A 23,557-nucleotide genomic window follows, 5' to 3' on the forward strand; every position below is an offset into this window, starting at 1 on the left:
ACCATAGGTGACTTTACCCCCCAGGGATATGGAAGTTTCTGGAGATATTTTTGGTTGTCACATGGTGAGGGAAAGACACACTACCATTATTTAGCCAAGGATGCTGCTAAGCATCCTAAAATGTACAGGACAGCACCCTGTCTAAACCACCATATACTAGTATTTCATAAAAATCATCTTAGGGTCCAGTGAGATAGCTCAGTGGTAGAGCATGTGCTTAACACACCTGAGGAATGGGCTCAATGTCCAGGTCCAAAAATGATTATCAAAACCAGATAAATTTCTTAGATTCACTTAAACACACAGAGAAAAATGGTATATAAATGGTACAGCCAGTAATCACATGTCAGAGGAAGTATGTAATTAAAAAAAAAAAAAGAAACATTTGTTGAAGTCATAATAAACCACTTCATATTACTGTTTAAATTTTGAATCTAGGTTTAACTAATCTGAAAAATAAGATGAAAATCTACAAACCTGTCAACACCCGTTGCATCCCCACCCAAGGCACTGTGCCAGTGAACTGGGAGGAACTCCACTCGGCTGACTTTCCCCTCATCTAAAGATTTCTTGAAATGTGTCTGCAGCAATTTGAGAGAAACCACCCTAAAATCATCCACTTAAAACAAACAAACAAAAAAAAAAACACATAAAATTAAATTGATTAATTTTGAGACAGATCTTGCTAAATTGCTTAGGGCCTTGCTAAATTTCTGGGGCTAACCTTAAGATTGTGATCTCCTGCCTCAACCTTCCAGATTGCCAGGTATACAAACATGCACAGGAAAGTAGTTATAGCACAAAGAATGGTACTTCAAAAGAATTTGTATCATTTTGTATTTGTTCAATTCAAAATAAGAGAATATTTACTTTTACTCCTCTCTAGCCATTGATTATGTTGTCAAATTTGAATTTTTGTCTATGAATGTCATCAGCATAATTTTAATTGCATCTTATTATGAACCAGTATTTTTTCAAATGGTCAGGAGCCACTTGCCATTGGATTTTTGTTTTGAGAAGAGTTTTGACCTTGACATAGCTGTTGCTACCTTTTGCAGGCAAGCATCCCTCCTACCACAACTTCCTGAGTGCTGGAACTATATGTGGGCACCACTGAACCCAGCCCCTTTTTTTATATTGTAGTAAATCCTTTGGTAGCTCTTGCAGGACATTTTTTCTATGGGATTGTTCTTAACTTTTTTTCTCTCTCCTGTTTTTATATATCAATGCTACTAAAAGTTTGCCTGGTTTATAATTTGCAAATTATATATATTATATATTTTCCCAGATCATTTTTCTTTATGCTTTTTGTTGTTGTTGTTGTTGTTGTTGTAGGTGGACACAATACTTTATTTCATTTTTCATGTGGTGCTGAGGTACAAACCCAGTGCCTCACATGTGCTAGGCGATCACTCTACTATTGAGCCACAACCTCAGCCCCTCTTTATACTTTTTCTGTGCCAGTTTTGTTTCCTTGCTGTTTTATTATGTAGTGCTGGGAATCAAACCCCAGGTTTCTGTATCCCCAGCCCTATGTTTTATTTTAATATTTGATAGGACTCACTCACATTCTTGCTACTCTGTAAGATTTTCTTTTCTTTTTTAGTATAATATATGTGATTGTGTGTGTTTATTAATGTTGTGCTGAGTGTCAAACCCAGTGCCTCACACTCGCTGGGCAAGTTCTCTTACCACTGAACCACAAGGCCATCTGTAAGATTTTCTTTTTTCTTCCAAATATAAAATTTTATAAAATAAAACTTTGTATACTTTTAATAATCTAATGATATAACTGGCATCTTCATAATATTGAGTCTTATTCAATAGCATGAATTTTCTATTCATTCAATATAGTTTCCCTTAAGAATGTTTTAAACTTTTCCACATAAGTTTCCTTAAAAGAAATGTCATTAAACAAAATGTAAATGAAATTTTACATCATTTTCTTCCCAATCCTTACATAAGATAAGGTTAATTATTTTATGATGTTGATATACAACAGTAACACTTCTAGTATTAAATTATTTCATGAAAATTGCCTTTTAGAAAATATTATATACTCTCATTCACATACCGTTTTCTTGAAAAGGTGCATTATAGTCACTTTCCTCTACCTAAAATTCAATGTGTTTTATTATTTTGTTTTTTAGAGTTCAAAGAGCTTTTATTTCAGTTTTTGTTGTTTAGGGCATTGAAATCATTAAAGGGAAAAGTTTAAACAAAAATTAAATTGATTAAATTGTCTTATCTTTGAAGCTAGTTAACAATTATATCAAATGTCAGAATTTACAAATAAAATTTTTTAAATGATGACAAAATTAGGAAAAAATAACCAACCTTTAGGAAGCTCTTTTAACTTTTCATTGTTTTAGAGGAATGTATAAATGCCTAAAAAAACTTAGTTTAAATGCCTCTACTAGGGGGAAGCATGGCACAATGGGTTAAGACCAAAAGACTAGAATCAAAACTACCTGCTGTGGGGTCCTAGAGCCAATACCTGTTACTGACTATGACACAAAGGAACTGAACTTACCCTTGGGCCTTAAGTTCTCCACCTAACAGTGGGGGATAACAATAATAGCACCTACACCTCACCATTGTATCTGTGAGGGTTAAATGACATACTACATACAAGGTACTTGGCCCATATCAGGTATTCAGTAAATATAAACTATTAGTACACAGATATAAAAATGAACCTTCAAAAATTTTAAGTCATCCAGGCAGATTTATGAGTTCATTAAGCAACTTTTCACAACTGTCTCATTAAGCAACTTTTCACAACTGTCTCCCTATAAATCAGTTCAGTGCAAAGGTGCTCAAAGTTGCTGGAAGTACTCAGTCAGAGGCTGCCTGTCAGAAAGGCTAACTTCCAAGATCCCTTCTAATTCTTTAGAACTCAGGATTCTATGAGTTATTTATATGGTAAGAGAAAATCAAGTACAAATTAGTATTTCCCACTGATCATATAAATATTTACCACTCTTTAGCAAGTGGCCAGGAACTAAAAATGAAATTTAAAAGCTCTTCTATTAGTTCTCAGATCATTATATGAAATAAACTATGACTAACACTTACCACATTCAACAATGCTTCTAAAGCGCAAGTCACACACAGGTCCAATACCATGCACCATGAATACCAAATGGTCAATCTGAGGCATTTCCCCTGTTTAAAAATAAAAATATATACATACATACATAAAACTGGGAATTGTTTGGGTTTTCTTTTTTCTAATATTTACTTTTAGTTGTAGTTGGACACAATACCTTTATTTTGTTTTTTTATTTTTATGTGGTGCTGAGGATCGAACCCAGGTCCTCGCATATGCTAGGCGAGCACTCTACCGCTGAGCCCCAGCCCCAGCCCCTGTTTGTGTTTTCTTAATAGCAAAATTCTTGATATCCCTTTTGTCATCATAAACTGGCCAAAGAAATTCATGACTCTTCCAAGTAAATAAGACTTGTTATCCTCTATCAAATCAGAGCAATTTGTCCATCTTGGCACATTAACAGGACACTAGACTGATATGGGGAGGAAGCAGACTACCTGTTCCAAAAGGCTATCAATATATGGTAACCAGCAGTTTTGTATACATGGAGGCTCCATAATGTTGTGATCATTTCAGAATTCCTCAGAGCAGGGGGTATAGTTCAGTGGTAAAGTATATGCTTGTACATACAAGGCCTGGCATTCAATCCCAGCACTAGCAAAGAAAATAAAAATAAAATACACCTCCCCAGAACACTAAGCCCCACCTTGAGAAGCGAACTATCAATATGAAACTTTAAGGGGCTGGCAATATAGCTTAGCAGTACAGCACTCTCCTAGCATTCACAAGTCCCTGGTTTCAATCCTACTACATAAAGTCAGTAATAATACTTTCAAAACTTTCCCAGAACTCTATACCTTGATTCACAAGTACTATAGGAACATTTCCAAATCAAATCTTTTTTTCACTCAGATTTAATAATACCCATTTATTTTATAATTTTATTAGACAAAAATGAAATGTGTGTAATTATCAAAATAAACCCACTCTCTTAGGGGAAACCAAAGCACATACACTAGGGCAGGGGTTGGCAAACTACGGTCTACAGGCCAAATCTTGCCCACTATCTGTTTTTGTAAATAAAGTTTTCCTGGAACACAGCTATGTCCATTTGTCTAAATACATTCTAGAAACACTTTCAAACTATAATGGCAAAGCTGAGCGGTGGCAAGAGTCCACATGACCTGCAAAGCCTAAAAGTTTGCCAACCCCCATGCTAGAGTAACATGATGTATGAAAATGTATGAAAGCACAACTCCAAAATCTTAGTTCCAACCAGCAAAAATGATTCTTCACAATACATATTTAGAATCTATATTATGTGGTGTGCAAATATTCAACATAATTCCAAATTTATTTATTTACTTATTTATCTTGGTACTGGGGATTGAACCCAGGGGTTAGGAATGAACTTCCTTCCCAGCCCTTTTTATTTTAAGACAAGGTCTCCCTATTTGAACTTGTGATCTTCCAATCTTCCTTCCTTGGCCTCCTAAGTCACTGGGATTATAGATCTGAGTCACCATGCCCAACTATTTATTTATTTTTATTTTTAAAAAATTTTTTGGTACTAGGGATTAAACCTGGGGTGCTTTACTACTGAGTAATATCCTGAATCCTTTTTTTTTTTTTGAGAAAGGGTCTCACTAAGTTGCTGAGAGTCTTGTTGAAGTTGGCTTCAAACTTGCAATCTTCCTGCCTCAGTCTTCCTCAGTCACTGAGATTACAGATGTACATCATTGTGCCAGAATTATAAATTTAAAAATAAAGATATAAAAGTACTAAATAAGAAAGATATGTGTGAAATTGGCTGATTTCTGCATACTATAGTAGATAATCCTAATAAGTATTTCTTCTTTTATCTTTCTAAAGAATGATGTTCCAATACAGATGACTAAAAAAGACTCCTCTCCTAACAAACTATACACACCATCAGGAATCTCATCAAGGTTGTCGTCAATCCCACGTTTTACAACCCTGGGCCTTGTCTGTCCATCCTGTGTGGTCCCCCACTCGTCGGGCACTGAAGAAGGCTGGAACTGAACAATAACCTTCAAGATACAATAGGATTATGACAAAGCTCAATGGCACATTCTTTTCCAATGCAGGCTAAGCAATGTATTTTAATACATAGAAAATATGCCTCATAGTAAGACAGCTTATAATCTAGTTGCAGTATTAAATGGCAAGATTCCCAATTAATTTACGAATTCAGTCTCAACTACAAAAACTTAAACCGACCACTTTTCAGGAAGAAATCTATCATTAAGTCAACTGATTAAATTCAGCCCTGTGCCATACAGAAATTTCTATTTCAAAAAAAAAAAAAAGTACAGATAATTTTATGTAAGTCTGTGTTCATGTAAAAAAACAAAAAGTAGGAGGTTCTCATTTTTCACTTGATACTATTTTACACTGTTTAAATTTATTGTGAACATATGAATTTTTTATTTACACTGGTATCAATAAGGACTAGAAAAGTGTTTAGGATGACTTACTTTTCTTTTATATTTTTCTTTAAAAATAAATGAATAAAAAGTCTGTTCTCAGAAGCTACCATATGCCAAGCCCTATTCTAGATGCTTTGCATAAATTATTTCATCTAAAAATTCATGTGGAATAACATTACTGGAGGCAAGGACCTAGGGATCAGAGAAATTAAATGTGGCAAATCAAAGTATGAAAACACTACTAATCAATTATTTTTGAAAACAAGAAAAGTTTACGGAGACAATAAAAAAAAGAAAAAGAAAGCATACTATTTTTTTTTTTTTTTTACTTGAAAGGTTAAAACAAACCATCAAGGGCAGATAAGCACAGGATAAAAAAGTTTCACTGAAAAATCACACCCATACAGCAAAGTATGATTAAAATGAACCTCACACTTTAAGCAACATTACCTTTGGATTGTGCATAACAATGGTCTCTCCACTTGGAAACTCTAATCTGCGGTGCCACTGATTTGTGGTTACAGCTTTTTTATATTCTGCCTACGATAAAGTAAAAAACATATAATCCAGTATGACAAATCTGTATCACATCAAGAGTGTGGGGCACAAGGAAAACCAGGATTGTGACAAAAATAGCAGCTCTGATTTACTGTAACCCTACTTTTTAATTACTTTATATATAATTACCTCATTTAAGTTATTACTCTCAATCATTTCTTTTTTTTTTTTAAAGAGAGAGTGAGAGAGGAGAGAGAGAGAGAGAGAGAATTTTTAATATTTATTTTTTAGTTCTCGGCGGACACAACATCTTTGTTGGTATGTGGTGCTGAGGATCGAACCCGGGCCGCACGCATGCCAGGCGAGCGCGCTACCGCTTGAGCCACATCCCCAGCCCACTCTCAATCATTTCTAAATATTATTGTCCCCACTGTGTAAAAAGAAAAACCAAGGTTTTGGACAGTGAATTAGTTTCTGAAGTTTCAAACACAAAGTACCACAAATTGGGCAGCTTAAAACAAAATTTCTGGAGGCTAGCAGTCCAAAAATCAAGGTGTTAGGAGGGCTCTGGTCCCTCTGAAACAAGAAATCCCCCTTGCCTCTTCTCAGTTTCTGGTGGTTGCCTGCAACCTTTGGCATTTCTGGCTTGCAATGATCTCCAATCTAAGCCTCCATCATCATGTGGCATGCCCCCCTCTGTCTTAACATGGCTGTCTTTTTATGAAGACACCAGACTGATCAGAGGTCTGCCCTACTCAAGTATGATCTCATCTTAACTAATTACATTTGCAGTGACACTATTTCAAATTAAGCTCATGTTCTGAGGTACTGGTGGTTAGAACTTCAACATATGATTTGGGGACAAAAGGGGAAGGGAACACTATTCAACGAATAACAGGCAGTTTATGCACTGCACAGAGTTACATAAGATCATATAATCAAGTGAGTGTGGTAGTGCACACTTACAATCTCAGCAACTTAGGAGGCTGAGACAGAAGGATCCAAGTTCAAGGCCAGCCTCAGCAACTTAATGAGACTCTAAGCAACTTAGTGACACTCTGTCACAAAATAATAAATAAATAGATAGATAGATAAATAGATAAATAAAGGGTTGGGGATATAGCTCAGTGGTAAAGTACCCCTATGTTCAATTCCCATTACCACTACAAAAAAAAAAAAAGATTACACAACCAGTTAGGAGCAAATAGTAGAATGGTGGTTCACTCCCATCCAAGACTTTCCAACTCCCAAATATTGACTGTGCAACCATTTCTCTTTCTCCTCCTTCAGATACATTATTCTGCTTTCTGTAAAGGTCTGAAGGCCTCTTGAAGACAGATTTAACAGGAGGTAATGGGGAACCCCTGACATACCCAGTCTATAATGTCTGTTTTTTAATTTTGCTAATTCACAAGTATAGATTACTAGAGTTTTGTTTTTTGTTTTTTGGTTTTTTTTTAGTAATGGGCTCAGTCATAGAGCACTTGCCTAACATGCATGAGGCCCTGAGCTTAATCCCCCGTATGGCAAAAAAAAAAAAAAAAAAAAAATTTAGTAATTGATTATTTGAGAATCACGTCAAAATATAAGTCTTTCTTTTTGTGTCCTGGGCAATCATTCAGTAACAATCCCTCTTCATCAGGATTCTGTACTTTTGACCTTTTCATTTTTTTCTAATTTTTAACCTATTTATTTATAAATAAATAGACCACAAAAATGGAAGAAAGAAAAGGCTCACCCTCTTAAGAATTACCTTCACTTTAAACTCCCTTTTAATACATAACTTACAGTACTTACATATAATACATAAATTATAGTACATCTTTTCTGAAGAGTAAGATCACGAAAGCAATACTTTCAATTGGTCTTAGTTACTTTTACTAGTTTGATCTTTCATCTAAAATTTAGGGGCAGGGTTGGGTACAGTGGTGCACTCCTGTAATCCCAGCAAATAGGGAGGCTGAGGCAGAAGGGTCACAAGGTCAAAGCCAGCCACAGCAACTTAGCAAGGCCCTGCCTAAAATTTAAAAAAATAAAATTAAAAAGTTTAGGGATGTGGCTCAGTTATTAAGTGACCCTGGGTTCAATCCCTGCTACATTAAAAAAAAAAAAAAAAAAAGCAAGATACCCACACACAAAAAAAATCTGTAATTGTTAGAAAAAAATATGTACACGGATAGATGAAGAACAATCTAGAAAACATTTTTTTAATGTAGATGTATCTTTTTAATTTTTTAAAGTTGTGGATGGACACAACACCTTTATTTTATTTATTCATTTTTATGTGGTGCTGAGGAACCAAACCCAGTGCCTCACACATGGTAGGCAGGTACTCAACCAATGAGCTGCAACCCCAGGCCCTAGAAAACATTTTATTTTTTAGGTGTAGATGGACACAACACAATGCCTTTATTTTTATGTGGGGCTGAGAATCGAACGTGGGTCCTGCCCGTGCTAGGTGAGCGCGCTACCACTGAGCCACAATCCCAGCCCCCGAAAACATTTTTTTTAAATAGAGTATAATTTGAAAAAGTGATAAGACTATGGTTAAATTTTTTTATTTCTATTATATGTTTCTCAAGGGAAAAAAATTATTAATTTTATAATGAGATTTGAACAGTCAGCTCCTAAACAAAATACAAGTCTTATCCCTTGCTTAAAATTATTCAAAATACAATTAATATTTTAGAGGCCCATGGTGTTTTCTACAAGCTTAAAGAATTACTAAATTTAAAAAAAAAAAAATCAACTAAAATGTTCTAACTTCCCAAGTATGCAACTAAATTCATTTAACTTTTCAAATATTTAACACTCAACAATTCTACTTTATAAAGTAGAATTATTATAATAAATTGACACAATTACATACAAAGATTTTAACCAGTAGTTTTTTTGGATTTTCTTTTGTTGTCATACTGGAGACTGAACCCAGGAGCACTATACATTCCCAGCTCTTTTTACTATGAGACAGAGTCTCAAACTTGCAATCCTCCTGCCTCAAGCCTCCCAAGTCTCTGAGACTACAGACATGCATATACGCACCCAGCTATAACCACCAGTTTTAAGATGGTTAAGTCTACTGATATTTCTTTCTATTCTGTTTCATATTTATTGTCACAAATGATAATTTAATTTCAAGCTTTACTAAATATTAATATGAAAAATGTCTCAATGCCTGGCATCTATTGTCAACATCAAATCCCTGCATCCTATGTTTTTGTTTTTTTTTAAATGACTATTTATTTATTTATTGGTACCGGGGATTGAACTCAGGAGCACTTAACCACTGAATCACATCCCCAGCCCTATTTTGTATTTTATTTGGAGACAGGGTCTCACTGAGTTTCTAAGCACCTCACTATTGCTGAGGCTGGCTTTGAACTCTCGATCCTCCTGTCTCAGCCTCCCGAGCTGTTGGGATTACGGGCATGTCACTGGGCCTGTTTAAGTTCTTTTGAAGGTCTGATATAAACAGCTTATTAGATCTATGACGTGCCCCTGAAAAACACAGAAATCTAACTTTAGACATGGAAGCTACAATAAGCACATCATGAATGCTGGCACCACTTTAAAAGCAATCATCTTTTGTAAACAGCATCAAGATAGGCTACCTTGCAAATAAAAATCAACTCCAGTGAGTGATGTCACATAAGGTTCCAATACTTACAGGATTTACATGAAAAGCATTATATGAATAAAGCACTCATACCTCTAGTTTTTCACTGAACTCCTCTGTATAGGGAACAAATCTGCTATCTGTGTCCCCCTTGTAAAACCAAGTACAGCGTCTCACTTCAGCAGGCTCCTCCTCCCAGTACACAGCTTTTCTCATTCGGTCATAGAGGTAAACATCATAGCGCCCTCCATCTGTACCTAGGATCACATTCTCAGGATCTGGCTGGACTAAAAAACAAAGAACACATTTTCCACAAAAGTTATGAGGCATATTTAAAAATGATTAATAAGAATGCAGTAACTAATCAATGCTTAAAGATTAAAAACTGAGCTCACTTTAAAAAAAAAAAAAAAAGAAGTTTAAGACTAATCTGTACTGTTTAAAATCACGACTCTTCTTAAGTGGAAAAGAAATAGCCAGGGCAAATTTTAAAAATGTGATCATAAAACAAATAACACACACACAAAAAAAAAAAAAACAAAAAAACAAATAACACATGGATTTTTTTTTAATCAAAGCAGTAAATATTTATAAACAGCAATGCTCCATAAAGTGTTTCCAGAGTTAATACATGATTTCAAAACCCATAATCACATAATAAACAAAGAAATATATTTCTACATATTTCTCAGAGCCTTAAGGCATTCCTGTGCATCGTCTCTCAAGATGGATATAGAAGCAGAATTCCCAAACCAATCTGACCATGCAACACTTTTTTCACAGAGCCAATATTCCAGAATAAGAATTCCACAGAAAACGCTTTTATTCAAAACTACAAATGAATAAGAAAAATAGGAAAACTGAAACTTGGATTATATGACCTACTCTACTTCTCTGATTTAAAACACCTTTAAACAATTTACTAAACCAGTTCTTCAGATACCTTGCTCAGATAACTTGTGATTTACATTAGTATCAATCACATCTCATTCCTTTTCTTCCTGGAAACAAATGATCCATGATAGGTTCTTACCAGAATTATAAATTTCTTCAAGATTTGAAGAGTCAAACACACTGAAAGGCATCCATAGTTGCTTATATTCTACCTCCTTGCAGTAAAACCAGTGGGGTTGAACAGGTTCATATTGATTTTGAAGTACAAAAGGTGGCGGCCCTGGCACAGAGGGACCCACAGGTCTAGCAAGTACCTGCTGCTGTGTTGGTGACTGCACTGAAGGAGGAATCTAAAGGGGAAAACAAAGAATGTTGTGTTTGTCCAAAAGAATTATTTTGAATATGCTTCAGACTCAAACTGACATTAGTAATAATTATCCTACATACTTTTTGTAATAATAATTACAAAAATTTACCAAGGATGTACACCAAATATTTGTTGTACATTATATTCATTCAAATATTGGCATTTTCTAAAGCCATTAAAAATGTTTTAGAAAAAAATTTAGTAACATATGTTCACAAAAATAAAGACTATTTTTTAAAGGATATGTATCCATATGAGATTATTATTATTTGTATTCTTGTCAGCAAGAATACAAATAGAAAGCAGGGCACAGTGGTGCACACCTGTAATCCCAGCAGCACTCATGCTCAGGAGGCTGAGGCAGTAGGATTTCGAGTTCAAAGTTGGCCTCAGCAACAGCAATGTGCTAAGCAACTCCATGAGACTCTATCTCTAAATAAAATACAAAATAGGGCTGGGGATATGGCTCAATGGTCAAATGCCCAACTTCAATCCCTGGTACAAAAAAAAAGAATGCAAATAATAACTGGGCACAGTGTTGCACACCTGTAATCCCAGCAGCTTGAGAGGCTAAGACAGGAGGATCACGAGTTCAAAGCCAGCATCAACAACTTAGTGAGGCTCTAAGCAACTTAGCAAGACCTGTCTCTAAATAAAATATAAAAATGTCTGGGGATGTGGCTCAGTGGTTAGAGTTCCCCTGGGTTCAATCCCCAGTACCAAAAAAAATAAAAATAATAATACAAATAATAATAAATGCTAGAGAGGATGTGGAGAGAAAGGAACACTTTTGCACTCTTGATGAGCCTATAAATTAGTACAATCACTATGGAAATCAGTGTAGAATCTAGTCTTTTGAGGAGCCTCCATACTGACTTCCACAGTGGTTGCACTAATTTATAGTCTCACCAACAGTGTAAAAGTGTTCCTAGCTGACCCTAGTTGTTCATCAACGATGAATGGATAAAGAAATGTGATACAGATACACAATGGAGTTTTATCTAGCCATAAAGAATGAAGTTATGGCATTTGCAGGAAAATGAATGGAACTAGAAACCATCATGTTAAGCAAAATAAGTCAAACTCAGGTTAAGTCAAACTCAGGTTAAGGGTCCTGTGTTTTCACTCATATGCAAAAGCTAGAGAGGAAAAAGGAAAAAGGAAAACAAAGGTGGGGGTTGATCTCCTAAAAATCAAAGGGAGATCAGTAGAGGAAAGGATAAGGGATAGAGGGAAAGGAAGTGGTAAAGAGTGATATTAGTCAAATTATATTGTCATATTGTATGCATGTATAAATATGTAATAATAAATTACATTAATATGAAAGTATAATGCACCAATAAAAAAAAAATGTGTGTGTGTGGGGGGGGGAGCTGGGGATGTGGCTCAATGGTTAAGTGCCCCTGGGTTCAACTCCCAGGTCTGGTGGGAAAAAAAAACAAAACCCAGAAATTTGGTTACTTCTAATGTATGATGAAACCCAACATTATCAAGAATTTGTATACTAGTATGATTTAAATAATAAAGTAGATCTCCAGGGCGTAGGAAGTAACTCAGTAGTACAGTGTTTACCTAGCATACATTAGGTCTTGAGTTCAATCCCTAAAAAAGCATATCTCCAGGAGACATATTGTCATTCTCTCCCACATTGGGTTGGGTGCTTAATTCTTTTCATCTCTCTTTTTATTTTATATAGCCTCCTCTGGAAGTCAGATGAACAATTCGTGGGGAAAAAAGCATAAAGAAAATTCACAAAATTTACTTAAGGTAAATGTTATTCCATTACCCTCCTTCAGATAGAATTTAACTGACTGGATCCAAATGCCGTGTAAATATAAATTACTGGAGAAATCAATTTTTGTCCCTATAATTGAGTATTTGTATTAAATAGTAAATTAGGAGATGAGAAGCTGGCACTCTGTTAAGACAATAATTGCCTCAACTCTCATGTGTTCCTAGGTAACATTTATTAGTAGTATCTTACCCTAAAAACTGCACTAACTCATTAAAATCAATTATTACATCAGCAAACAGGTAAAATAAACTTCAAAGCATGTAACTTACAAAGTTGAAATAAACAGTGGTGATGACAAAAGTGAATCTGACCCCCATGGAGGACAAGTGGCCACTTGAACCTTTGATTTCAGCATCCACCATGGCTGACAGACTATGTGCCTAATATATCTACCTATACAGACCTACCCCATTTCTAAATCATAAAAGTAAAAATCTGTGTCACAACAGGCTCTATTTTAATTTCTAAAGGGTTGAATCTAATAGAGTCTAATAAACATCTATAGTTGTTTTAGCTCTAATACCTGCTAAACAACTACAAGCATCTTTTTTTTTTTTTTTTTTTTTTGGTGCTAGGGATTGAATCCAGGGCTTGTGCATGCAAGACAAGCACTCTACCAACTGAGCTATATTCTCAGCCCCAACTACAACATCTTTGTTTACTGTCTGTTTTATGTGTACTTGTGCACTCCTGAGTATTACCTATGGTATCTACATATGTGGTTGTGTCTATACAGCATGTGCATGGTATCAAAGTTGGCTTAGAGGTGGGTGCAATGGTGCACGCCTATAATCCCAGCGGCTCAGGAGGCTGAGACAGGAGGATTTAGAGTTCAAAGCCACCCTCAGCAGTAATGAGGTCTCAACCCAGTGAGACTATCTCTAAATAAAATACAACAGGGCTGGGGATGTGGCTTAGTGGTCAAGTGCCCCTGAGTTCAATCCCCAATACCAAAATAAAAGTTGGCTTACAGCCAAATGAGTACAAATGAGTAAATTTCACACATGGATCCAAATGCCTTTTGGTTCATGTGACTTAAATAAAACTTTAGCAAAAAGGGTCAATTTAAATTGGTAAGAGTAATGATGTCTTTGAAATTACCAACTCACGTATTTTTAGGTGGCCAGTGAATCAAAGCACTTATTTCTATCAGATGTTTTAAGTGCAATAACCATTGCTTTAAAGGATTTTTCTTTTTCATGAAAAACTTGCTATCAGTCCCCTGTCTTGTGGGAGTCCTATCTATTTGAAACCAAATAAATCCTATTCCATTTACTTTTATGGAAAAAAAAATCATAAAAAACAAAAAGCATAACTCATTCTCATTTGAATTATAAAACACACAAAAGTTCTTTCAAACATTGGCCAAGGTGAGAGAAAAAAAGTAAGAGTGAATAATTAGGACACAAAACCTATCTACATACCGGTGGCAAAGATCCTGGAGGCGTCTGGTACATCTGCATAGGGGGTCCAGAGGGTGGAGGGTGAGAGGGATGGCCTGGTGTTTGGCACTGTTGCAGCTGTGGTGGTGCAATATATGGATTAGCCCTGCTGCTGACAGGGGTATGGCGATATGGATTGAACCCTTGGGGGGTTCCTTGGGATGGGCTCCCAAAATTTGAAGGAGGGAGACTACTTGGCTGAGAAGGCAGGTAAGTATTCATTCCCATCTGTGGGGAAGGTGGAGCACCATATGGAGGCTTCGATACAGATGGTGGAAATGCATTCAACACATCTTGGGATCCAGTTGTAAAAGGGAGAGCAGTTGGGGAATTGGAGAATGCAGATTGTCCAACCGATGTTGCTGCAGTTGTTAAGGGTGACTGTCCAATATTCCCAAAAGGATCACTACTGCTTGATACCTGAGAGAAGTAACTAAATGTCTGTGGGGTAGATGTGTGAACAGAAGTCTGACCGAGGAAGCTGTCCTCCTCACCCACATCTGTGGAATCCTCTGAAACAGAACAGGAGAGCAAATGATTTAAAGTTTTCTAACATTCTGTAGATATAATTCTGTAAGGAAAATCCAGCAATTCTACCTCTTACATATTAATCAAACTCATATTTCTGCTTTTCATTTCTTTGAAATGAAAATCTAGAAAATATTCATAGGAAAAAATCAAAAGCAAGAAAATATACAATTCATTGATAAGCCCACCTCCCAGAGACAATCACATTTTGGTATATACTCTTTCATACTTTTTAAATAAATGTTTTTACAGAGGTGCTTTTAAAAACAGAAATATTAACTATACCTACAACTTTTTTTGGGGGGGAGAGGGGTGTACCAGGGATTGAACTCAGGGGCACTCAAGCCCTAAGCCACATCCCCACCCTTTAGAGACAGGGTCTCACTGAGTTGCTTAGCACCTCGAGGTTGCTGAGGCTAGCTTTAAACTTACAATCCTCCTGTCTCAGCCTCCCAAGCTGCTGGGATTACAGGCATGCGCCATCACACCCATACATATTATTTATTACTTTTACATATTATTATAAATTCTTTCTCTCCCTGGTAAAATATGACTCAAATGTTATTCCATCACCCAAATGCACATCATCTTAATTTCTACAGTCACGAAGAGAAACTAAAGTACATATTAACTCTGTGGACAAGAAGGGGTGTAACAGGGCTCTTACTTACAAAGCACTTATTATACAAATGAACATGTTATGTGTATTCCCAAAGAAAAATATGTCAACCTTAATTTCCATCCCTAACATCATACAGTGTCACAACCAAATAATTAGTCATTTCAGAACACCAGATAGCTAGGAAAGCCATTTTTCTAAGGAAGTTCTCATCTCTCTTTGCCCAACTTAATCTTCACTGTGGGTATTAAATCAAAGGATTTTCTTTTGTTCTGCTACCAACTCATGAATAAAATAAAAGCATATACCCTCCACATGACCTACAAAGTCCACCCTGCTCTTCCTCACTGAACTTTCGCAAGCCCTGAGCTTGCAGCTTTCGTCCTTCTCCTTTCTTTCTCCTGTCTTATCCTTCTTATCTCCTACCACTGGAGGCATGGAGTCCCTCAGAGGGTGGCCTCTCTCCCAGCACACAAGTACACAGTGGTCCCTGTCATTGGAGGCTTGCCAAGCTTTGTGCTCCTCCTTGACCTCTGCTGAGAAGACCACTGGGCTCACAGGAGATTCTGCCTTGAGTGCCTAGGCTGCTCCCCTTAGATTTCACATACACCAAACTACCAAGACACTCCACTATACATGTTTGAACCATCATCCCAAAAGACTCACAAGATTATGGCATTAGGGATTGAATCTTTTGGATTATGATCAGCATGGTACTATTTTTCTTAATATTTACTTTAATTGTAGTTGGACACAATACGGTAGTTTTATTTATTTATTTTTATGTGGTCCTGAGGATGGAACCCAGGGCCTCGTTACACTGAGCCACAACCCAGCCCTGCATGGTACTATTTAAAAGACTCCTAAAACTTGTTTCTTTGTATCAAAAAAAAAAAAAAATCCTTCCTATTCAAGACTCTGTCTGCTTTTCTCTTTCTACTTTTCTAATGTATTTCCAGTTTCCACCTAACCTTCACCTTCCTGTGAACCTTACTTGGATTTCTCTGTATTTCTTAGCTCATCCCTCAACAATAAACTGTGTGTGATGGGAAGAGGGGGAGGGCCTTATGTGCTATCTTTCACCCTTTAAGAGAATTTGAAATTAACCTGGTCCAAGAAATATGTTTCTAATTAGTATCAATCATAAATGAAATAACAACATTCTGTTAGCTTCCCCTGAGGTTTTGTTTGCTTATTGTTTTCTGCAGCATTGGGATTGAACCCAGGGCCTCATGCATACTGGACAAGTGCCCCACCACTGAGCCACACTCTAGCCCTCAGGACACAATGTTCATGAGCAGTCTATACTCAGGACTCTACCAACTGTCTCAAACCAAGACTGACATGTGTTCCAGAAGCTATTTTTTAATCACTCCTTCAATATTTCTGACAGATGCAGCTTCATATGCTTCAATTTAATAGGCTTAAAACTAAATTTATGGGGTTGGGGTTGTGGCTCAGTGGTAGAGTGCTTGCCTAGCATGTGTAAGGCACTGAGTTCAATCCTCGGTATCACATAAAAATAAACAAAATAAAGGTCCACTGACAACTAAAAAATATTTTAAAAAAAACACTAAATTTATTTCATTGACCACCCCATGTCCTTTTTAAAAAAATATATATTCTTTTAGTTATCAATGGTCTTTATTCTATTTGTTTATATGCGGTACTAAGAATCAAACTCAGTGCCTCATACCTGCTAGGCAAGTGCTTTACCACTGAGCCACAATCTTAGCCCCACCCATGTCCTTTCACCGGTTCTTACAATCTCAACAGGAGTTCACCAACAACATCAAGATTTCAGCAAAAACCTCGAGTCTGTCAGACCCTTCCTCTAATACCCTTCATTTAATCGAATGCTCTTCAATAAATATTTATACAGCACCCCATATGTGCCAGGTACAGAGCTTAGTCTTAGAGCCAAAACTGAACAAGAACAGACCTCTGCACTGACAAAGCTAATAATCTGACCACCAGTGAGTCAAAACTTTATAGACTAAAAATCTCTCCCATCTGGTTCCCTGCTCTCCATACCCAATGTCAGTCACCTGGGCTAGATGCCATTTGCTCCTATCTGAAGTACAATGGCCACCCAAATGACCATTCTTAGTTTAGTCAGCCTTATTCCAATGCAATCTAAGAAAACTTTAGTCCTTCTGAAACACACTTCTCATTTTATTGCCTTATTAACATCCTTCAAAGGTTCCCCATACCCCTCAGGATGAACTACAAACTCCTTTTTTTTTTTTCTTCAAACTCTTTAATACAGTACTTATAGCCCACAGACCCCAAGCACCACTCCCCTGCAAACCCTCTAGTCAAAGTGACTTACTTGGGTCGGGGAGCTAGAGGACAGAACAGGAGATAGAAGAGGTCCATCCCTGCCCCACACAACCCACCACCAACTCCTCCAAGCCTGGAAGTTTTCTCACCTATGCAGATGCCCTCATTTCTATGTACCCTTCAATAGACAGCTCAACTATCAACTCCCGTGAGGCCCTGAGGCCTAAGGGACATGCCCTTCCCACTCACCAGCTGAGACCCACTGTGTTCACAGCAGCCTATCCATCCCTTATTCTAGCTTTCTAGGCCTGTGCTACAACTGCTTACCCAGGTGGGCATTTGTGTATACATATGTACTGTGCAGTCATTGAGGGAAGAGCTATCTGCATTTCTGTGTCTCTGTGACATATGAAACAGAGCATGGCAAAGAGAAGCTGCTCAATCCATTTGGTGAATGCACGAAATTATTCCTGTGTGCCTCTTTTAATGATATGATTAACTATTGCTTCCAAGGAGTCAGGTTCTTCTTTACCTCCACATATTTTCTGAAAGAATCTCTAACTACGAAAAAAATTTTTAGAGGTGGAAAAATACTTGTTATGGAATTTTAGTTCTAAAATCTATTCATGTTCTCACACTCACACAAAAAAAAACTTCAACCAAACACAGTATGGCATACGCCGATAATTCCAGCTACTTGGGAAGTTGATGCAGGAGGACAACAAGTATGAGGCCAGCCTGGGCAACTTAAATGAGACTGTTTCAAAATAAAACAAAAGGGACTGAGGATATAGCTCAGTGATAGAACACTTGCCTATCATGCTGGAAGCCCTGGGTTTGGACCCCAATACAGCAAAAACAAATCTGAAAAAAAAAAAAAAAAAGGTCTGTCTTCAAGAAACAAAGAGTTTTAAAGACAGATGTAATTACTCTGTCCTTACAATGACAATGTCTAGCAACAACTGACAATGACACACAAAAACTAAATACTGTATAACAAGGAAGATGGACATAAACCAAACAATATTTATGGAGCAGAGGATTATACAAAAACCCCAAGCATGGCCTCATTTACTCCTAGATCCTCCCACAGCACTCTGCTCTAGCCATGCTAGTTCTTCACCAAAGACAGCAACATCTAGTCTTTTGACCACACTGCCTAAATGAGACATACATATTCCTGATGCCCACCCTCCCATGCATTCAATAAGTATCTGCTGCATTGTCTACTGCATTCCAGGCATTGGGCATATATATGCTAGTGAGTAAAACCAAGACCCTGCTTTCATGGCGCTTAGGTTTCTGGTGGGGGGAAATAAATATGCATATATGTCAGGTAGTGACAAGCACCAAGAAGAAACAACAGGAGAAGAACTTTAATGTATTGCTGAAGTCGTTCTCCACTTCTCCATGAGATTTTCCTTAGTCCTTCAAACAGTAATAAATTATTCACTAGAAAAAAAAAACAGCACTTAAAGAGGACCTATGTGCTAGACACCAAATAAGATTCTAGAAATAAAAAGGCAATTAATTAACGCATCAAAATAAATAAATTAAGGAGAAAGGTAATTAAGTCACAGCCGCAAATTTCAACAAGCCTCAGTCCAAATGAAGAGGCAAACATGTTCAGTTCACATTTACATGTGTGCAAGGTACTATGCTGTTTTATAGAAATTAATTCACTTCTCAGGACAATGCCATAAGTCTGAACATATATGAAAATTGAAGCATAGAGAGGTAAAGTATCATGACTGAGGTCACACATCATACTGGCAGAGCCAGGACTGGAACACAGCCTGTACTACTCAACACTACGGCCTTGGTTATGCTATATAATTACCAAAAAGCAATCACCCTAGACATTACTACAAAAAGCTAGAGGTACACAGAGAAATGGGGGCCTAAAAGGACAAGAAAACCCTTCTTTCAGGAACTGATGCACTACCTTGAAAAATGAGGAATACATTGTGTCTACAGTTTGCAAATACTATACTTTACACTAGAAGGGGACAACGTCCTTCGTAGGACAGTTTTTTGTAATTCTGGAGTCTCCTAGTAGAAAAGAGCCTTCTGTACTCCAGAAAAGGGACACCGTCCACCCTGGAGGTAACTTACCATCTCCTAGGAGAGATAACCTACTATATCCTGAAGTCTCCTAGGAGGATGCCTGACCGTACCCTAGGAGAAGGCGACTAATAATCTGCATCCCTGCCAGCACTCAGCACACAGTAGGTGTTCACCGAGGACCAGTGGAATGCCAAGGCACGAGTGTCGGGGCACTATAGACAACCCGGACAGGCGGCTCCTTTGACGACCAGCCAGCCACATCACCTGGGCCCCGCCCTCTAAAGCTGGCACTGCTGGCCCCAGCAGGAGCCCGGATCGAGACGCGGCAGAGGAGAGCCTCGCGTCCGAGCCTCGTAGCCGGGCGGCCCGGCTCCCCGCACACGCCCACCCCGCGGGACAGCCCTCCCCTCCTACCTCCGGGCAAGAGCAGGGAGGCCGGGGCCGCGACGGCTTGGGTGACTGGGATGAAGGGCACGTTAAAGCTGAGCTCCGTGGCCGAGGAGGAGAAGAGTAAGTTAGTGCTCAACGAGGAGGTGGAGGCGCCGCCACTGCCACCGTTAGATTTCCTCTCGGCCATGGCTGCGGCCCACCGTCCGTTACACGTCTGCGGGAAGCCGGTGCGGCACCACCGGCCGGAAACCGGTCACCCTTGGGCCAGCGCACTTCCGCACTTGCGCACAGGGGCCAGCACTCCAAGAGGCTGGCCGAGGGCCCTTTTCCTTCGCCAGCCCGTGCTGCCAAAAATCAACATGGCGGCAGCAGCTTCAGGCCCGAATCCGCACGTGAGTCGCTCATTTTCTGCGCAGGCGCAGTATGAGACGGAGGACTGCGATTGGGGCAGGCCTTTGGGGGTGTGGCTGCTGCGGGTTTCAGGTAAAACCTCAAATAGACGTTGAAAGTCACAGATTGCGGGCGGCGCTCTGGGCTTCCTGAAAGTACCGAAGGGATAGTTTAACTGGCAAGATTTTGGAGGTACAGTGGAATACGTCAGGACAAGATAGCAGAGTGCTCAAAGGGAGGGCAGGGGGAAAAAGCAGTGGAGGCAATCGCAGCCAAGGTGGAGCCAAATTCTTCTGTTCTAGCACCCTCCCGCCCTTCCGGACAGAACTGAGCTGAACTCCTGTCGTTGGCACAGAAATGAAAATAGTAAAACCATTAAGTTTTTAAAGACATCTCTTTAAAAAATAAAATAGAGGACTGAAATTTAAGGATATGACATTTCAAAATGCTTTCTATATGTATCCACAGTAGTCTTGACAAATTGAATCCAAAATGCAGCGCAAATAATTTGAACATAATTATGATCTTGCATAGTTAGATGTTATTAAAGAAAAAGTACCATAAGCACTCTTTCAGCGGAGATAAGACCTCAAAGGAAACCGTGATATAGTGAAACACATCCCACAGCAAATTACACCTATATAAAACCTGTTCGTTAACGAATTAAATGACTACTTAATGTAACGTCTGATTATTTTTTTAAGAGCCAAACACTAGTTAAAACAGGATAGGTTTCATTTAGTAATAATTGTTGCAAAAGTGATGTCCAGCTTGAACAGAAACCAGCCTTACTGAAAGAAAATGTTCAAGACTTTTTTTTTTTTTTCCCTTAAGTTACTAAGGATTGAACCCACGGGCCCTCTCTACCACTGAGTTACACCACTGTCTCTTCACCTGTTTTATTTTGGGACAAGGTTTCACCAAATTGCTGGAGCTGGCCTTCAGCTTGCAATCCTCCTGCCTCAGCCTCCCAAGTCAACAGGTATGCACAACCCCAACTGGCAGTTTGAGACTTTTTAAGGGCTGGGTGGGCAAAGGGAAAGACACTGAGACATGCAAAGACGTTTGGTCTACCTGACTAAGCGTTCTGGGTTTTTTTTATGGTGCTTATCTAGAGGAGACACATGCTTCTCATAGCTTTTATTCTCACAGAGTGAGAATAACAATCTCCTTGAATGTACACACATTTCAAAGGGTCTTTGGGAAGACAGTTCCAAGTGGTAGAAGATTTACATCTGAAAGAAGGAGAATTTATACTTGTCAGCTTTCAAAAGTAACTGTTCTAATCAGTGGCTCAGGGACCTATCACCAGGTTCTGGCTGAAATAAACAGTAAATTCTCCTAGTAGTGTTGAGCTTTCTTGGGCAGACATTTTTAAAGGGCTATAGTCACCCTAGATACATGGCCTCACACTGCTAGAAGCCAGGGTACAGGTTACTCAAGGACAGTCTCTGTCATTATGGGTGGGCAAGGCAGTATACTACACACTAAGGGTACGATGGTATGTAAAATATACCCTTTTGGGAACTTAGTCTGGTTAAGACAGGCAACTAAATGCATAACAACAATAACTAAAGGGTAATGAATAATATAATGCAGAATTTCCTAACGTGTGTTACATAGAACACTGACATCATTAGATAAGGAGATAGAACCTTTCCATGGAGAGAGAGCAAGTCTCTTGCACACCAGACCATCAACAAAGGACCTACCTAGTCTAGAGTGACATGACACATTTCTCTGAAGAAGAAAAATTAAAGTTGAGACCTGAAAGACAAAGGATAGAAGTTAACTGAAAAAAACTTAGGGATGGAAGGATTGGAGGAAACAGTAAGAAACAGACTTACATAAAGGAACAATATGTAGGAAACACTGAGATGCCACATTTGAATGTTAAGAGAAACAGAGGTAAAACTATGGCTAGAGCCCAGGGAGCTAATGGGAGAGAGTTGGGGGATGAGGATTAAAAAATAGACAGAAGTTAGTTGCTGTTGTACAGTCTTTAGAGGGCAACAGGGAGTTAAAGGGTTTAAAGGAGATTGAAAAAATTATAGCACTTGCTCTGTAGAAAGTTCATTCCGCTTCAGTATAACAAAGTTGCCGAGGAAAGGACAACCCTGGAAATAGGAAGAGTAGTTGGCAGACCTTGGGGGATCAGGAGAGCAATCATGGTGGTTAGTGATGACAGAAAAATGAACAGAAATCGAATAATCCTTAGGGAAAGACTGAACAGGTGCATTGCAATTGCTTCCTTCTGAAACTGTTGGAAGCACAAATAGTTTTTGTTTTCAAGCATAAACCCATTAAAGATGAGTTTTCCACACCAACAAGATTTTAGAAGCAGCAAAAAGGGTAGATGAGCAGCAGAAAAGGTGGGCACAGTGGTGCATGCCTATAATCCCAGCTGCTCCAGAGGCTGAGACAGGAGAATTAAAAGGTCCAGGACAGCATCAGCACCTTAGTGAGACCCTGACTCAAAATAAAAAGCATTAGTGATGCAGCTCAGTGATAGAATATCTGCCTAGCATGTGTGAGGCCGTGGGTTCAATCCCCAGCATTAAAATAAAAAAGAAAAAGAAAATATTAAAGATATATTCAGAAGGAAAAAAGAATAACAAAATTAAAACTCAGTTGAAGAAAAATAGGTGTGAGGAATTTCCCAAAAAATAAAGCAAAAAGACAGACAGATGGGAGCTAGGAGAGGAAATGTAAGAAATTAGAGTACCAAGCAAGGAAATCCAAAATCTGAATATTAACAATTCCACTAAAAATAGAGAAGATGCAGGGAGAAGGAAATCATATTCTTATTCCTAGAAATGAAGAATATAAGTTTCCAAATTGAAAGGTTTGAGTGCCCAAAACAGTAGTTGAAAAGATCCACCCAGCAGCATTCATAGGTCACAAAAAGATCTCATAGGTCACAAAGGATACAGTCAAATGCAAAGAAATTCAGCTCCCAAAATATTTACCTCTCAAGCACACTTTTGATGAAAGCAACTGGAAAACGTGCTGTACAGAAATGAAGGATAAACTAAGAAAATTTTCCCACATGGAATACCAGAAGCATGCTCTCAGGACTTCAAGTTACTTTTTTTTTTAAAAGACCTCAAAATGCAATGTCTTGATTAAAATAGAAGTTTGTGTCTCATTCATATAAAAGTACATA

The 23,557-nt window shown here is 38.1% G+C and overlaps 1 protein-coding gene across 4 annotated transcripts in view; it reads right to left on the bottom strand.

Annotated features, from left to right (window-relative positions):
* Positions 1-20,287, bottom strand: part of Sec23ip (SEC23 interacting protein) — a 45,206-nt gene extending 24,919 nt beyond the window's left edge. Inside the window, exons 1-9 of one of the 4 annotated variants that reach the window (XM_040272000.2) lie at positions 20,026-20,161; positions 18,359-18,408; positions 14,097-14,626; positions 10,650-10,860; positions 9,710-9,903; positions 5,953-6,042; positions 4,983-5,103; positions 3,079-3,168; positions 478-619 (exon numbers count right to left, since the gene is read on the bottom strand). In XM_040272000.2, the coding sequence (XP_040127934.2) occupies positions 478-619; positions 3,079-3,168; positions 4,983-5,103; positions 5,953-6,042; positions 9,710-9,903; positions 10,650-10,860; positions 14,097-14,626; positions 18,359-18,365 (1,385 nt within the window). In that variant the 5' untranslated portion in view covers positions 18,366-18,408; positions 20,026-20,161. Of the gene's footprint in view, positions 1-477; positions 620-3,078; positions 3,169-4,982; positions 5,104-5,952; positions 6,043-9,709; positions 9,904-10,649; positions 10,861-14,096; positions 14,627-18,358; positions 18,409-20,025 lie in introns of all 4 variants that reach the window. The other 3 variants (XM_013356590.4, XM_005320727.5, XM_021723356.3) reach the window with 3 other exon arrangements.
* Positions 20,288-23,557: the final 3,270 nt, after the last annotated feature.

This window comes from Ictidomys tridecemlineatus, chromosome 1 (genome assembly GCF_052094955.1).
Source record: "Ictidomys tridecemlineatus isolate mIctTri1 chromosome 1, mIctTri1.hap1, whole genome shotgun sequence".
NCBI classification, from domain to species: Eukaryota; Metazoa; Chordata; class Mammalia; order Rodentia; family Sciuridae; genus Ictidomys; species Ictidomys tridecemlineatus.